Here is a 12258-nt window from a genome sequence, read left to right on the forward strand (position 1 = left end):
TTGCGTATAAATTTTTAAGATCAAATGTGTAGCAAACATCCTTTTTTAAAAAATTGGAATTGTAACAAACACTATCCACCATAGGAAAAACTCTTGTTGCTCGATATTTGATATTTGTTATATAGTCTATCTTTCGTAAATTTATGTAAAATATGTCTTTATATTTGTAGACTTTTTATATAGTTGTTATAAATTATAATACTCTAAATCTAATTGTCATATTTGTAACTATTCATTAACTTTAGATAGATTGTTTAATACATCATTCTTTGCGTAGTTCATTTAATTGTGGAACTATACATTGGCATGTGATAAACATCTTAGTTCTTTTATTGAAAACGTTATTGAGATGTTTTTTATGTAACTTAAGTACTTGGGTGAATTGTATAAATATGAGGTTGACATGTGATGTACCCAATTGTTCTTCATTACCTATCTTCTCCTCACATTCGACAAAAAGAAGGATTGAACTGTTTAGGAATTAAACGATAATAACATAACCAATAGACAAAAAACTTCACCTTCTTTAGAATTTTGAACCGAAGCTCTTTTTTCTTAGGTGCATGTACAATTACATTGTGAAATGGTAACTTATAACCTAATATGATTTTTCTTACATTTCACGTTTGTTTAATGGACATGTAATGTTATTTTATTTTTATTTAGTAAAAGTTAAAATCTTATTTTGATCCCTAAATTTTGCATATTATTTCATTTTGGTCTCTAAATCTTAAAAGGTGTTTGTTTTGGTCTAAGTTTTTTTGAAAAAAAATTATTTTAGTCGTTGTCATTACAACCTCGTTAGTTATTAATCGGAAAGAGATATGGTTAATTTATTTCATAAATCTGACAAATGGCAGAAACGGATGGAAGAGTGAAACACTTTTAGAAGGGAAAGATTATATTGAAAATGACAAAAATCACATGTAAAATTTTAAAATGGTATAAGAAAAAAAAATAGTGAAATTATCTTTTGAAAAATGGGTTTTGAGATATTTGGGGGCAATTTTCCGTAGAAAAATTGGGAATGCTAATCATTTTCACTTCGATGACACACTCTCTAGCCCAAGCAACGCTCTCGTCCTTCTTGGCTTCCTACCGGTAAGCTCTCCCTTTCTCCTTATCTCTATTTCTCTCAACTTTCGTGCTTGGTTACTGAGAAAAATTCAAAAAGAAAACGAGAAATTTGTTCTTATATACGAAGTATGCTTTGTGTGGACGATGAAATTTATTCATTTCCTTGAATAGCGATTTCGTGTTTTGCCTGGTTCCTCCTAGAGCTGGAAATTTTGATTTAAATTCGTTGAAATCTATTGACATTTGATCTCATTTGCTGGTTCAGGATGCTTACTTTAGTTTACACTTTTCCAGTCACGTCCAAAAGGATAGAATCTGTAAATTTTTCCTGGTGTCCAAGCAGCTCGGTTGTAAGTCTTCTCGTCAGTTACTTCGCTGCTAGCGATGATAAACGGAAATTGGGTTTAATTTTTACGCAATTCCTGAAATTTTCTTTCACTTCTTACCCAAGAGTTATTTTGTAGGTATGCGCTGCAAAGGGTCCACGGCCGAGATATCCTCGGGTTTGGAAAACCAAAAAGAGGATCGGGACTATATCCAAGGCAGCAAAACTTGTTGATTGTGTAAGCTCTCTTGTTCCTGTCTCACCAATCCTATATATCCTCCATCCATAAGTAGGGTGACATGATGCCTATTCAAATTGGATTTTCATAGTAGAAAATCTTTTCTTTCATCTTCATTGGGGGTATATTTGGGATGCATTTTCAGACTTTTGGAATTATTTTTGACAGCATAACCAAACATCAAGCAAATTTTAAATAGTACTTTTGATTTCCAACATAAATTTTCACCATATTTAAATTCAACACCAAAGTCACCCTTAATGTAATGCAGTCTCTTTTTATTTGTTATATGATGTAACTCTAAATTTACCTTCATTCATGAGCTTGAGCTTTTGGTTTCAATGGGTGATTTAACATGGTATCTAAGTGGATGGTCTAGGTGATCCTCTATTCAAATCCATGCAACATTAGTTCCTTTTCAATCAATATGTTAGTTCCTTTTCAATTAATATTGATTTTCACTTGTTCGATAGTCTATATATTTCAAGCCACAAGTGAGGGGAGTGTTAGATGGAAAATTCAATGATCTAACATTGCTTCTTGTTGCTACTTTTGAACTTGTTAACTTCTGGGTCGACCTTTTTAAGTACTGACTTCGCATTTTAGGTAAAGGGACTGTCTAACGTCAAAGAGGAAGTCTATGGGGCTCTTGATTCCTTCATTGCCTGGGAACTAGAGTTTCCTCTTATTACAGTTAAGAAAGCCCTGAAGACCTTAGAGAACCAAAGAGAATGGAAGAGGATAATTCAGGTACATTCTTACATGTTTCTTTCATGTCCATTCTTGCTCTGCCCTTTTGTCCTGAGGATGTTGCTGACGAAATGAGTTAAGCAAAATGAGTATACTATTGTAGTTGACGAAATGGATGCTAAGTAAAGGCCAGGGAAGAACAATGGGAAGCTATTTTACACTATTAAACGCATTAGCTGAAGATGGAAGACTTGATGAAGCTGAAGAGCTTTGGAACAAATTGTTTTCTCAGCATCTGGAGAGCATTCCTCGCATATTCTTTCATAAAATGATATCCCTCTACTACGATCAGGCAATGCATGACAAGTTGTTTGAGGTATTTCGTTTTATTGCTACAGAAGTAGTTTCAACTGCATTGGTCACAAATCTCTAACCATTCCTTCCACTCCATATTGATTAAAAAAGGGATAAAAGTTATGATACATGGTGCCGATATATCATTTTTAGTTCAATCATATTGAGTTCCATGGGTAACGAAATTTAACTATGATTGACTTAGGTATTTGCTGATATGGAGGAACTTGGAGTTCAGCCAAATATGGCAATTGTCACTAAGGTTGGAAACGTTTTCCAAGAGTTGGGTATGCTCGATAAATACAAAAAACTGATGAAGAAATATCCCCCACCGAAATGGGAATATCGTTACATCAAAGGAAAACGCGTCAAAATACGAGCTAAGTATCTGTCTGAAAATGGTAATTCAAACAATGGTTTAAGTGAGCATGCCAAAATGGAGCATAGTTCAACAAATTCAATAGATGAAGCTGAAATAACTTCCGAAGATTCCAGTCTCGAAGATGATGAGGATATGAGCGAAGATCCAGATGAAATTCTGGAAGATGAACATATGTGGAGCAAATCCAATTTTGAGCATGATTTCATGGGGCTTGGGCAATTGTAAATATATACACATTGTAGTTCCTTGTCGAAGTTTGTCATAGCGTAGACTTTTATATCAGTTATTATTTGTAGTTTTAATAGACGAGATGACACATTGATCATAGAGCCAATTCCCTTTATTTCATCCTTGAATATTATAGTCCCCGATCCAACATATGGCCTAGGCTTATGATGAAACAAGGGAACAATTCTTGGTTTAAAATTTTCATTAACAAAATATACGAACGTGGTCTTATAACTCATGAGGAAAAAAAAGGTTGCTGGTAAAGTGAAATGCTTTCAAATTTTATGAAATTTACAAAATAAAATTTAAGAAAAAAAACTACGTGTCTAGTAATCTGGCCACATATAACTCACAAGAAAATCCATCCATCCACGTAGAACTCACAAGAAATCACACTATTTTATTTCGAATATAGATTTTCATTAATCTGTCCACGTTGATCTTACAAGAAATCACACAATATTTGGTTTGAAAAATACATTCTCAATAATCTGTTCACGTAGAACTCACAAGAAACGCGCAATATTTTCTGAAAAATAAATTCCACCAATTTGTAAACACTTGGGAGTAAACAGATTACAAGTGATAAAAGTAAATTTAAACCAGTTCTACAGTGATTTTGAAAATATATTAGGTTTCATGGTGATTTTGAAAATGTCAATAGTCATTTGCTAAAATTGCCTAACATGTGAACTATGCTTGAGAATAGGGGCAATAAATATTGGTTTGATACTCTAACATAGTCTGTTTAAAAGTCAATCTCGTTGCCGTAAAACTTCTAAATTGATATAGAGACAAAAAGAAGAAGAAAAAAAGGTTCTAATGCTCTATCACTGTGTGGAAGGGGCCATTTACCCGCGGGAGGGGTTGGTTGTCTCACTAAATAACATATGGTTCTTCATTCATCATCATCAGAGCCAGAGCCCTCCGAACTTGAACTCTGCTTATGTGCCTTACCATTGGCAACAGGGCCCTTCTTTTTCACATCTTGTTCATCAGCTTCGTCTTCACTGTACTCACTCTCGTAATCATCATATTCTTCTTCATCATTTTCCTCTTCCTCTTCAATTCCATCTTCCATGCTTGGTCCTTCTTCTGTCATAAGACTACCACGGGTACCCGCACGGGTTCGTTTCAATATTTTCAATTTCAGGTTTGTTTTGTTATCGCAACCGATCCAAGAATCACACAGGCAGTAACAAGTTAAATTGTAGTTCCCCTCAGCTGGGGCGTGGAACTTGCCCAGAACCAACCTAGACCCTGCTTTTACTTTCTCCACTGCTTCCCTAACTGCAGCACTGGTTTCCCTTACACTTGCTCCAGATCCCTCCATTTGTTCCTCAATTGCCTTGGAAGCAGCGGTTATGGCCGTAGCTTCATCCATGAAACTGACCTTCTGATAAAACCACACATTGTTTGAATTCGGATCCGCAAGCAAGAACCAGAAATTCTCTTCTTTGTGAAATGGGTAGTAGGGAGCATGTGGGAGAGCACCCACCAACCCGTTTCGTCGTTCAAGTGTTACCCAAGCCTGAATGGTGACAGTATCACCCTCTTGGATACCTTCTTCACCTTCTGTTTCACATGAGATAGTAACTGTAACTGATGGCATCATTTCCAGCACCGTTTCAACATCTTGTACTTCAGCAGGCGAGAATCCACCGACCTGAGCTAGCAGATCGGCACGCTCTTCTTGACCCAGTTTTTGAAGATCCTCAAATGCTCTCACTTTCTGCATTAGTACCAAAAAGAAGAAACACGCATTAGAGTGGCAGAAAACTACGGAAGGAATGAAAAGTGAACATAAACACAATGCATTTAAGAATAGCAATAGTTTGTTGAACTCCTTGGCTAAAAATAATATAATAAACTACAAGTGGCATACTTCACAATTATGTAGTCCAACCTACCTTGCGGGCTATCTTTTTGACGACAGCCTCGCTAAAATGCGGCAACTGTAGAAATGGTGCAATACCTTCAGAAGATCCTCCAGTGGCCTTCCTTGAACTGAGAGGAACAGCCTACATTCAACATGTGATACGGATCAAGATAAATTAATGGTCGCCAAAGCTTGTGTGATATATTCGACAGACAAGGTACATGGGTTCTGCACCACTACTGCAGTAATTCTAAAAATAGAAGGATTCCAGATATGCCTTGAAAAGATAATATTCATGTGGCTTCCAAAGCATTTGTGAGAAATTTACAATGACAATACCACCATTCAAAATATATTACCTGAATGACACATTGAGTGAGCTCAATGACCCCGGTAGCAGGACGTAGCCATCCTTGTCCTTGGACATTACGTGGGATCAGTGCCATCTAAGCACAAGAAGATAGTTAAGCATATTAGTTTATCACACATACTTTTTGTCAAATTAGTAAATAGAAAATAAAGAGCTACAAAACCTTTCTTTAAAAGAATAATAATAATAAGTAACTAGAAAATTAAGAGGTAAAAATCTATCTAGGAACAAAAATGGCATACGACGTGACAGCTTCGTAGAACTGAAACAAAACCACGTCAAAGATGGAACATCCAGCAAAAACACGGAGAAAATGGAACCATCAAAGTAAAACGAGCTACACACTTAATTACATGATATCATGATACAACACAAAACTCAACACTAAATGCAGTTGGTAAAATTCAAAGATATTAAAATACAGCTAACTTTGGACTAGGATTCTTCATCACACCTTCATTAATTCTTCAAGAAGGCGAGGAGCAAGTTCCAGCACGTGTTTAAAGTCGGCGTTCAAAGGTGGAGGCAGGTTGGCAAATTCACGAGTTAATTGAGCTTGGATCAACAATTGTGTCTGAATGTAGAAGGGCAAAGGTGTAAATCAAAATGGCAAAGGTAAGAACAAATTTAACTCACCAAACAAAGTTGCACTGTGCAGAAATTACTTTAACAAGGGCTGGATGTTGCTTCCAAAACTTCGCCTGCTCTTGTTTAATGTTCTTAAGGTCAAGATTCAACTCACTCCTAACTAATCCAAATATCTTTTGAAGAGGGTCATTATCAGTTCTACGAACTGGCATTTCCACATACTCAGCTGCCTTTATGAAGACATCCATTACTTTGCTGTGTATAGACAAATTTATTGACAATGTTAAGAAAAAAATAAAAAAGGAAAGTATAGGACTTGCTTCAAGAAAAAGAGCTGAAGAATTTTCTTTAGTTTTGCCATATGATAGTAGACGAAGATGTCATGTTTTCTTCTAGAATGACAAGAATGTGTAACTAAATAAATTTGAAAGCAGATAAGAAGAATGGTCACGGACATCCCTATCTCTAAAATTGATTTAAATTGGATTGTCTAGTCTTTGTTAACCTAAAAACTGAAGACAAGTAAAACTTTTGACCAAAGATACCTTGGTGCCAAAGAAGGCTTCATGAAGTAATAATATGTGGAAAGTGTCTGACGCATGACATAGTTTCCAGTGTATTTTGACGACCTTGAAAGATATATAACGGCTATTACCAAGGGCAAGATAATACAAACTCCAACAATCCACAGTAAAAGTATCCCACCAGATGCCCCATCAATGTTTAGTAAGAATTGAGGGAGTGCAATTCCCATTTGAAACCCCTGCGTCAAAATATTAGCAAATTTAAATTACAAGGGGTCATTTGTCAAAATCTGAAAACCATACAAGACACCAGACAGTTATTCTCGTTTCCTGTGTAAGAAAAAGTTAACTAACCTGCTTGCCATCTGGATGGCCATATTTTTCATAATTCTCACGGGATATTGGATCCGTCAAAGCTTGATAAGCCTTAGATATGAACTCCACGAAATATTTATGGGCCTCTGAGTATAGGACGCAAAGGACAACGTTAGCCGAGATCTGCAAGGGTTGGAAAATAAATGGAGCAGTATACAATTAAAATACCTAACCTGGATCTGGATTTTTATCTGGATGGTATAGGATAGAAAGTCTCCTGTATGCCTTCTTTATGTCAGCCTCTGAAGCCCCCGTTTCCAATCCCAGAATACTAAATGGCTCGAAGACTTGAATCTGTGCAATTATCATAAAATTATCTTTCACACCAACATCAAGTATTAGCAAATTTTATGCATGGAGAAAATACTTTAGTTTTAAAAGAATCAATAGGCAAAACCAAAACAAAATAACACTCGGTAGAAATATAATTTTTTTCCCCATTAATAATTGAACATAATTTACCTCCCGGCTAATATTTTTAATGTAATAGACCAACACGAACATGAAGATCCAAAGAAGTACTAGTGTCAAGTTGCTATACGTAGAGAAATTTGCTATCTGCAAAATATAACGCAACAAACGTTATAAACAGATCTGAAACCTACTATTTGAACTTTGATCAGATAGAAGATTCAGTGTCGTCAAAAAAAACTTACTCGCTTAAATATTGACTTACGGTACTTCCCTGAACGGGAGCATTCAGCACACTGGCAATGTATAATCTTTGCCTTCTTCGAAGCAGCACGACAAAGCTTAAGAATTGTATAAGGCACCAAAGGCAGTGCCATTATTGTCAAAATAAAAATTGGAAACAATGCACTATTCTCTTCCGAAGTAGCCATTGAAACCTTTTATCAGCAGTGCCTTCCGTCAACTTTCTACTGTCTGAAAAACTAGCTTTGTAATAACATCATAACAATGAGAATAATATAGCATTTCTTTTCTTTTTTTTTTATAGAAATGAAAATAATACAGCATATCATAAAGGAGCTTATCCATTCACTTTGAAACCTAAATGAATTTCAGAAACAGAGAAAAGAAGGAATCTTCAAGTTACAAAGAATAACGTGGTTGACCATGAATTGTTTGATAATTGCATGCGATTTTGGGAAACTACAGCGTTGAATAAGAAACATAGATCAATAACATCTTCATAATTGTCGAAAAAGTTGAGCAACAAGCCATTAACAAAGCAACTAACTCCCACCCAAACTGTTCAATTCCGCCTATAAACCCAACATCCTTCAACCCCAATAATTGATAGAGAGGGAGAAATAGGGCACGGAACCCATTGAAAATTAAGTATAAACGATTGAAGCTACACCAATCGATACTCAAAGAAAAACATAATTTCGATCCATACGAATCTACATCAATCTCATTGAAATCAGTACAGAAACAGCTGCGTCAAAACCCATAATTAATTAAATTAATTCAATCAAACGCATGAAAGTATACGAAAATTGAGAATAGGTGGTGGATAAATACATAAAATGTCTGATCAAAGGAAGAAATTGAAACGTTAAAAAGAGAGAGCGACCTGAACAAGGGGAAATCGAGTCGGCGATCTGCTAAGCAAGAGCTAGTTCCGTCTGGTGGCTCCACTACAGAGAGAGTGCTTATTGGGAGAAGAAAAATTGAATGAATTAAAAAAAACGAAAAATAAATATTAATATTTCTTTTCTTTTATTTTATTTATTTAATTTCAAGTCTGAGATCCAAAACGAAAAAAAAAAAAAAAAAAAAGAAGAAGAAGAAGAAGAAGAAGAAGAAGAAGGAAAAAAAAAAGAATAGAATCTGGTTTTTCTTTTTCCAACTTTAGACCTGAAAGATCGACGGCCGGTATTGATGAATTGATATCTATTCATAATTCATATCCTCCTATTCTATGGTTGTTTAATATTAGATGGAAAACGGATAATTATCTCACAAGAAAAGCAAAGCAAATAATTTTTAAAAAAAATGACGCAAGATTGCGAAAAATCGGCCAATGGGAAGAGCGTTCTATCACAGGTGGCAAGCATATATGGATCCACGTATTTCAAATAATATATATAAGGTCGATTTCAATTGATATTTTATAAAATAAATAGAATAATTTATTTAAAATAAAATGAGTGTAAAAACACTTTATGATTTTTAACCAATTAAGACGTCTTTTGTGTTATTTTGTCTGTATAATAAATCTTATTATAGTACCATTGAAATATTTGAACACGGGCATGATAGGTTAACTAACACAAATCTACCTCATTGATCTCGAGGTCATAAGATCGAATCCCACCCCAAAGTTATTGAAGAGAAAAATTTAGATTTGATTATTACCTTCATGTTCTTTTACATTATGTATTTGTTAATACTTTGAGTTTGAGTTTGATTATTAAATATTATAATTTACAGGTATAGAAAATTATTAAAATCATTCCAATTTACATATGGAATTAGAGAATTAAAAAATGACTGTGCCTTTTGAAACGATAATTCAGGCACATGTACCAAATTCTAATATTGCTACTGTACTTCCCTTTTTTTTTTCTCTAACTATACTCTGTTGACATCGCCCCTATTTTTATTTAGTTAGTTTGAAATAAAGATGGGCAGTTTATTTGTTTGTTTTTAGTTATATTCATTGGGAGTTTTGGATGAATATTTTTCTTTTCTTTTTGCTTGTTTTAAGATTCTTAGACATTTTTGAAGAACAAACTTTTTTTAACTAAATATTTGTCCAATGGTACCCTTTTTTCGCTCTTAGTTTAGGATCTAAGAAAATCGTGAATTTCAAGGCTCGCCAATAAACTTTAGTCGTTATTTTGAAAATGGGCTTAATAAACATAGGATTTAGGTAGGCCCATTAAGAGTAAGAGTAGCTGTTTTGAAACATGGCTTTGAGACCCAATAAGTTCAACTACGAACAAGTCGTCATTTTCAAAATGGGGCTTTAGGAAGGCCTGGTAAGAGTCATCGTTTTGAAACTGGGCTTTGAGGCCCAATAAGATCGATCCCGTTCTAGTCAATCTCAACAGCGAGAGAATGGCCCCTCCATCCTCCTGAAGCGACTGGCTCGTTACCACTGAGAAGCGTGATCAAGAGGAAGAGACAAGAGTTTTCCGACGATGTTCCTGCGAGCGATCGGACGGCCATTATTGGCCAAAGTGAAGCAAACGACGGGGATCGTCGGTCTGGATGTTGTTCCCAACGCCCGAGAGGTCTTGATCGGCCTTTACAGTAAAACCCTAAAGGAGATCCAGGCCGTCCCCGAGGACGAAGGATACCGTAAGGCGGTTGAGAGCTTTACGCGGCACCGCTTGAAGGTCTGCCAGGAAGAAGAGGATTGGGAGAATATCGAGAAGCGGCTTGGCTGTGGTCAGGTCGAGGAGCTAATCGAGGAGGCCCAGGACGAGCTCAAACTCATTGGTAAAATGATCGGTATGTGTTCAATTCATTGCCACCAAAATTTTAAGTTTACGAATTTGTGAAATTTTGTTGTCTGTAGATTTTCATTTCATTTTCTCGTCCTGTCTGTGTCTGGTTAGGATGGAATGTAAGAATTGGAAAAGGGAGGCATCAGGATTTGTAATCATATTTACATTTTTGCATTCCATTAGAATGACGAAAAAACATCTTCCCCCATGCCTTAGAGGATAAAAATTAACGACTTTCAAGGATTGAGAGTCAAGGAATGAAATTTGCATCTTGTTGCACTGAAAAACTTGGGCCACACCCATCAATTAGACCGTGTTTATCCTTCTTCCGTTCTACCCTTTTCTCATCTCGTCGAACCATTTTCCTTATCGCATAGCAGCAATATTTGATTTTCCTTTCGTCTTAACCTAAGATATTAGCTATCAAAATTGTCTAGGTATCTATTCATTTTACAGGAGTGGTATAAAGCTTCTTCAATGTATGAATCTCAGGTCCTTCGCTGGTCTTTAGCCACGATTTAGACTATTGGATCACCACTTGACCCATTAATATCTCTGAACTTTTTGAAGTTCGTCTTTTGTTCTCACTAAGGTGGATGAAAGTGCCATTTTGCAAAAGTCAACCTGGACTTATCAACTAGACAAGAAGCTTGAAATTCTTCACTAACGACAGAAATTATTTTCATACTGATTCACTGGCACTATATTTCTTTCTTTCCTCAATCTTAAGGAGGTTTGTTTGTTCAGCTTTTTAGTTTGATTGAGAGTGATTACTAGTTTGCCTAACTTGTCTGGTCTATTGCATTTGGAGAACACTTGAACTATTCCAGATATGGATCTTTGTAGAAATCTGTCAGTTCAACACAATTTGTTGGTGTTGTTTTAGTGATTAGTTTACTTCAACTATGCAGAGTGGGATCCCTGGGGTGTTCCTGATGACTACGAATGTGAAGTGATCGAGAATGATGCTCCAGTACCGAAGCACATTCCTTTGCACCGACCAGGCCCTCTCCCTGAAGAGTTTTACAAGACGCTGGAGGCCATTAGTGGTGATAGTACTAAAAAAGTAGAGACACCCGAGAAAGCATCTCAGGTGACAGAATGACCTCTTTTTCATCATTTGAAGGATTCGAGTTTCGGATCCCGTTCTTTGTTTTTGGCTTTGATGTTATCTATTTTTGCTTGTTCCCCGATAGAGTGCCTGTATGCAGGGATTGTTCACAAAGTCATGTGTTTCAATAATCTCTATCCAATGTTGGAATTACATAAATTCACTTTTTCATTGCCTTGTTTACTTTTTACCGTGGACATCAAACCCCGTCATGGTTGGACTTTAGAATGAGCAATATTAAATTTAATTTTCCTACCATCTAAATACAAACTCTATAACTTTTTCCTGATTCGGAGGATAAATGATGATCAAATCAATAGCAGAAGAAGAGTTTGAGAATCATAGTTGTTTTGATATGTATTATTTAGGAATTCTAACTAAATAATGGAATTGTAACTAACTTTTATTGGATATCATTTATTAAATGGTTTTGTCTATCTATCATGATGAAGCAATGAATCTCACTACGTAATTCTAACCAATCTTGATGTAGAGTAGAGTCTCATTCTAAGATTTCACAAGAGTTAAGTTTACGAGTTTTTGCACTAAAATCGTGTCAGTTGGATTCATCGTACAATTTTGTTGGCAGCAAAGATGAATCATGTGGGTTATAAGCTGAAGTCCTCTTCTTGCCACATTTTCTCCAAGTAGCACGATTCACATAGAATTTACACATTCTGCCTCAGGTGCCATGG

General features: G+C 35.7%; 3 protein-coding genes across 4 annotated transcripts; 2 read left to right on the forward strand and 1 right to left on the reverse strand.

The window, feature by feature from the left end:
• The first annotated feature begins 946 nt into the window (after positions 1-946).
• On the forward strand, positions 947-3446 carry LOC101209439 (pentatricopeptide repeat-containing protein At4g21190). Its single transcript, XM_004140699.3, has 6 exons — positions 947-1101; positions 1343-1427; positions 1542-1640; positions 2247-2390; positions 2494-2706; positions 2890-3446. Exons 1-6 carry the CDS (start codon positions 1028-1030, stop codon positions 3289-3291), a joined length of 1017 nt encoding a protein of 338 aa, XP_004140747.2. The 5' UTR covers positions 947-1027; the 3' UTR covers positions 3292-3446.
• Positions 3447-3976: 530 nt separating this feature from the next.
• On the reverse strand, positions 3977-8762 carry LOC101209193 (dnaJ protein ERDJ2A). Of its 2 annotated transcripts, none has more exons than XM_004140698.3 (11): positions 8571-8762; positions 7687-7915; positions 7493-7588; positions 7204-7324; positions 7010-7116; positions 6677-6894; positions 6209-6386; positions 5998-6117; positions 5533-5619; positions 5205-5315; positions 3977-5026 (listed from the first exon to the last, which is right to left on the reverse strand). In XM_004140698.3, the coding sequence occupies exons 2-11, from the start codon at positions 7870-7872 to the stop codon at positions 4193-4195; spliced, it is 2058 nt and encodes a 685-aa protein (XP_004140746.1). In that variant the 5' UTR covers positions 7873-7915; positions 8571-8762; the 3' UTR covers positions 3977-4192. The 2 variants fall into 2 exon arrangements, with proteins under 2 accessions (XP_004140746.1, XP_011651191.1); XM_011652889.2 differs by having other exon boundaries at positions 7687-7923.
• Positions 8763-10035: 1273 nt separating this feature from the next.
• Positions 10036-11827, forward strand: LOC101209685 (probable NADH dehydrogenase [ubiquinone] 1 alpha subcomplex subunit 5, mitochondrial). The gene is made up of 2 exons (XM_004140700.3): positions 10036-10456; positions 11364-11827. Exons 1-2 carry the CDS (start codon positions 10144-10146, stop codon positions 11555-11557), a joined length of 507 nt encoding a protein of 168 aa, XP_004140748.1. The 5' UTR covers positions 10036-10143; the 3' UTR covers positions 11558-11827.
• Positions 11828-12258: the final 431 nt, after the last annotated feature.

Source organism: Cucumis sativus, chromosome 3 (assembly GCF_000004075.3).
Source record: "Cucumis sativus cultivar 9930 chromosome 3, Cucumber_9930_V3, whole genome shotgun sequence".
Lineage (NCBI taxonomy): Eukaryota > Viridiplantae > Streptophyta > Magnoliopsida > Cucurbitales > Cucurbitaceae > Cucumis > Cucumis sativus.